We start from the raw sequence: 5,202 nt of genomic DNA on the forward strand, positions 1-5,202 counted from the left end.
ATGATTTGAGAATATTTAAGTTTCATGAATGTGAAAGGTTAATTGTGGATGTGTAAGATGAGTCAACAGAAATTATTTTATGACACTAAGACATATGGGAATGAATAACATCATTAAGGCAGGATGAAAATAAGAATGGGATTATAAAATCCCAGTTGCACCTACTTAAGATTATCAGGAATGAGAGAGAGAGAAAAAAAAGTGAGGCTAGCTCAGAACTTACTAAATAACTGTAAATATTTTATTGAATAAATAGAAAATAGTGATTAATTTTTGCTAAAAGGGTTCCATTTCGTCATCCAAGATCTGAAAAAAAAATTATTCAAGTAAGCAATTAAAAAAATAAAATAAATAGGATTTAAAAATTCATTTCACCCAACTAAAAAAAATTTAAAATAGATACTCTTATTCCATTATACTACCTCTATCCTAAACCTTTAAAACCTCTCATTATTTTCCACCCCATTAAAATTTGCCAACATTTGGAACTTTCTAAGTTTATCCTAAATTAAAGCTACTTCTACCCATTGCCATGTTCTGCTTCAGGCATTTCATTTGCCACACAGTACATAAAATAATTTAAAAAAAAAAATAATAATTAAATATATGAATTTTAATGGAAACAGTTTTTAAAATAAGTTTCCAAAAGATCACTATTAAGAACTCATATAAATTAAATTTTAATCAGCTGCAAAAGTTTACAGAATGCTGTTTAATGTTAAAAAAATAATTAGGGCTGTAGAAATACAAGTAAATTAAAAGATTTGGTTCTATTTTTAGTGACTATTAAAACAAATCTTATTTAAGTTCGTACATGATTCAAACAGGTCAAGGTTGTTGCTTGAGCCCGCTGCCCTTCATAGTAGGCCTCGATAAAGGAATAAAGAAAGCTAAACTTAAAATGAGACAGTTTCAGTTAGGAAACAGGAACTTACAACCCCTAACATTTTCTGTGTTGACGGATGACCTGGTTTAGGTAGCTTCCAACGACCGAAACCTCCAATACAACATAAGTGTTCTGCAAGAGGAAATGGCCTCGATAAATATGAAAATTAACCCGGAAAAGACCAAATGTATGAGGATAAGAAAGAAACCCTGGAGAATAATGAGGGTGATCAGAGCGAACAGAAAAAAACTAGAGCAGGCCCAGAATTTCAAATATCTACGTGCTCATCTCAACGAAAGGAGCTACATTAATGAGGAAGTTTCTCAAAGAATCAATGCAGCTGGAAGAATATTTAATTTACTTCGAAGGGGTTTCCTGAGCAAAAGGAAGGTGACGACAAAAACTAAAATAATGATCTACAAATCGACGTTCTTCCCTACTCTTCCGAATCGTGGATCCTCACCTCAAAACACAAGAGCCGGATCCAATCCATGGAGAAACGGTACCCTTGTAAGGTGGAAGGAAGGACACGACGAGATAGGGTACGTTACAGTACCATTCGGACTAACCTTGGAGTCAAACTAGCTGGTAGCATCCTAGAGGGGCACAAGCTAAGATGGTTCGGACACCTCCTTTGGATGGACCAGGAAAGAACTACCAGAAAGACATATGAGACTCGCGTGGAGGGAAGAAGGCCAAGAGGAAGACACATTTCCTGGAAGGAGAGTGGTATGGAGGCGGGATATAGACTGGAGTAGAAGAGAGAGGGTCCAAGAGCAAGATATCTGGTCCAGACTCTGCAAATTGTAACCCCACACTGCACAAGTGGAAAAGGGGATAAAATGATTATGATGATGACATGATACAAATGAATGAAAATCCTAAATTAAAGAGAATATGAATCTTTGGGCATCAACAGAAGAATTTAATGATCAGAATTGGATAACCAGAGTTATCCTAATGGTTATAAATCTATTGATCAACCCCATAATCAAGATATTTTTCAAAATAAAAACAGAAAAAACATTCAAACCTTTCTTTTTTATCTGATGGAAGTTCTTGTTCAGGATTAGATTTTTCTTCCAATAAGTGTGCAAGATATTCTTTGCGTAATTTAATTTTAAAAGGAACAATGGGTTCCTTATCAATTTTTTCTTGATATTTCATTAATGCTTCAGATAACGTTAAACCATACCATTCTATATCTTCTTCAGTGTACTATAAAAATATAACTCAATTATTTTAGTTAAACTTAATAAACAGCAAAGACAATTCAAAAAGAATAGGAACATGGGAAAGAACTTGAACCCAAGATATAAGGGATCCTGGATTGTCCAGGATCAATTATGTTCATCAATCAGTTTCTTTAGTAGATATATTTCTGATAACTCAAAAATTAGTAGAAATGCCGATAATTATGTCATAAAAAGAGTTATATGTAATAATATATAAATATGCTATATGGGAAAATGTTTTAGAAGTAAAGTAATATACGCGAAGCATTCAGCTTCAGGCTTCAATTAAGCCGTGATTCACTCTCAATAGAATCCACTGCACCTGAATTTTAATAATTTAATCAGTAACTTATAATGGAAGTGTGGAAAGTGTGAATACTTCTAATATTTTTTCTCTTACAACAATACTGTATTGTAAACTCTTAATCAATTCACTACTTTGTTATCATTTTTTTCATAATTTCTAGCTAGAGAATTTGAAGTATATCTAGTTCTTTGAGCTAGAATAGAAATAATTAGCAAGGACAAAGGAAAATGAGATAATTAAATTAACTTTAGATTTAATAATAATGATGACAACATATGAGCAGTCAGGAAATTAAAAATCTAATTCAATAATGATTGATTCATAAAACAGTTAGAAAATATGGAATTGATTAAATTACAGCTAAAGGTGGAGATGGCATCATAGAATTGCCAGAGATTTATTTAGACATTCACATATATTTTCACTCAGCTGCTAAGATACTTATTGCTCATAAAGAAATATTGAAATGAAAAAAAGATATCATAATTACTAAAAATACCTTGAAGTACAAATGAAAAAAATATTATTGCTAACTAGACTAAAAATCAATATTAAAAAAATTGAAATATTTTACCTCTTCTAAATAATGCTTATATTTGTTATAAACTTCATTTTTCTTAATGGGATCATCTGGGTACATATCCATTTTCAAAAGTGAATACAACATTTTTTGCTTTAACTTCAAAGCTAGACTAGACTGCAAATCACAAGCTTTGGTCTGTCAACAAAATTAATTTAAAGCTAAAATAGATAATTACATAAAATTAAATTACCTGCTTTATAAGTAAGTACTGTATTATTTAAATAATAAACAATATATAACATAAATAATAGGAGTATGTAACTTCAAATCAAATAATACTGATTTCATTAAGAATACAATTTTGATTGATATTTTAAATAATTTTGAAATTTAATAGTTAAGGAAGAGGTCATTCTTACAGTAAGAAACAATTTTATGTTCAGAGTGTTTTCCAAACTCAATTATAATTTTCTGATTTAATAAAATATTTCTTTTGCTGTATCTAAATTAATCTTAAACCTCTTTTTTAATTTTAATTAGTTTTTCAATTGAAAATTTTATAAAAGAAAAAAAAGTCATTTCTACAATGCCTATCCTTCCCAACTTTCATGTTCTGAACAAGGTTTCCAAGATGGTGAATCATGAGATCCCATTCTACATTTAATTTTTATTTCTACAAAATCTTTTGAGGATTTGTTTAAGGAAAATAAAAAAATCCTAATGTTCTCATGTCATTCCCTGTCCAATCTTGTTCCACTGATAGAAGTGGGGGCAATAATAATTATTCTAAAATTAACATTAATTTAATTTTAAGCATTCCTTCACCTAAAGAGTAACATTATCCTTTTATTTAGAACAATAATGTTTAGAATATTAGTTCTGAATCTATCTTTTATTTTGTTCTATGTTTAATTTATTTAAAATGGCTTTTTAAATTTACCGCAAAGTCTTGAAATTTACCACTTATTTATATTTTTTGTAATATGGCTTCTTTCATTTTTCTATTTTTAGTATTCCTTTTCCAACTGAAAATTTATGAATTTTCAAATCAACTTTATGATTACTCATGCTGTGAACGGTTAAAGCTGTACTATTTTTATTTGTTATTTTTACAGTTGCTTTTATTTATTTATTTTATCCTCGTATCCAGCTTTTTAGAGGTTTATCCAGTAAACATCATACCACAATTACTAGCCTATTCTGTAAACAACTTTATAATGTTTCATATTATTCAAATATTTTTCTAGTTAGCTATCATCATAAGCCCACAATTTTATATTTGTATGATCATAATCAACCAATATATTTTTTATGTTTTCTTTGAACTTTGGCAAGTGATTCATTATGTAAAAACATAACACATTATAATTTGTTGTTTTTAGATCATTTTCATTTAAAAAAATGTTTTGATAACTATTTACAAAGAGAAAAAAACTTCAATTTCAAAGTTGAGTTGGTTATTTGCTTCCCTTCTATGTTAAGAAATAGTTTTAAAAATTGACAAAATAAGATTGCATGGATGGGCCCTGAAAGCTACTAGTATTTGTGATGTAGTAAAATTTGTTTCTATAATATAATGTACATTAAGTTTTTAATTAAGGATAATTTAGAAAAGATACTTCATAACTTGAGGTATAAATTTTACATTATCCAACAAAATGATGGATTGGATTTAAGCTACATTACTCTGAAATGATGAGTTATTTATTTTTTAAAATCATGATAACTAATCATAAGATAAATAACAATAAAAAAAAAAAAAATTTACCTTAAGAATATAATGATCAAAACCGTAGTTTTCAACGATTAGATCAAGTGTTCTTAGTGTAACAGTTACAGACATTCTTTTATTCAGTATTTCACTATAGACAACTGACTGAATTAAATGCGGAACCCAAAAATGTGGGACTCTTTGTTTTAATCGTTGCCTTTTTTGGAAGCCTTTAATTACTGCTTCACCACCCCAAATTCCTTGATGTGATTCAGGTGGGAACTTTAACGGTATAGGGTTATTTTGTAAAGGCGTTCTAAAAAAACAAAACAAACACAATTAAAATGAAAAGCACTAAAAAAACTTTTAACAAGGGTATTGAAATTATCTTCAGTAACATGTAAAAATGAAAATACAAAATAACAAACGTAAATTAAATTAAATATATATATATATATATATATATATTTGTTATTTATGTATATTTGTATATCTGTCATTGTTTTTATCAATTATTCTTTTAAAGTCACATTCGGTTGA

At 28.7% G+C, this 5,202-nt stretch overlaps 1 protein-coding gene across 2 annotated transcripts in view; it reads right to left on the reverse strand.

The window, feature by feature from the left end:
* Nucleotides 1-227: 227 nt before the first annotated feature.
* Nucleotides 228-5,202, reverse strand: part of mRpL28 (mitochondrial ribosomal protein L28) — a 7,439-nt gene continuing 2,464 nt past the window's right edge. For both annotated transcript variants that reach the window (XM_014433134.2, XM_014433135.3), the window contains exons 3-6: nt 4,720-4,978; nt 3,003-3,146; nt 1,920-2,104; nt 228-306 (exon numbers count right to left, since the gene is read on the reverse strand). In XM_014433134.2, coding sequence (XP_014288620.1) covers nt 267-306; nt 1,920-2,104; nt 3,003-3,146; nt 4,720-4,978 — 628 coding nt within the window. In that variant the 3' untranslated portion in view covers nt 228-266. The remainder of the gene's footprint in view (nt 307-1,919; nt 2,105-3,002; nt 3,147-4,719; nt 4,979-5,202) is intronic.

Source organism: Halyomorpha halys, unplaced genomic scaffold (assembly GCF_000696795.3).
Source record: "Halyomorpha halys isolate HHAL.00 unplaced genomic scaffold, Hhal_1.1 Scaffold1157.1, whole genome shotgun sequence".
Taxonomy (NCBI): Eukaryota; Metazoa; Arthropoda; class Insecta; order Hemiptera; family Pentatomidae; genus Halyomorpha; species Halyomorpha halys.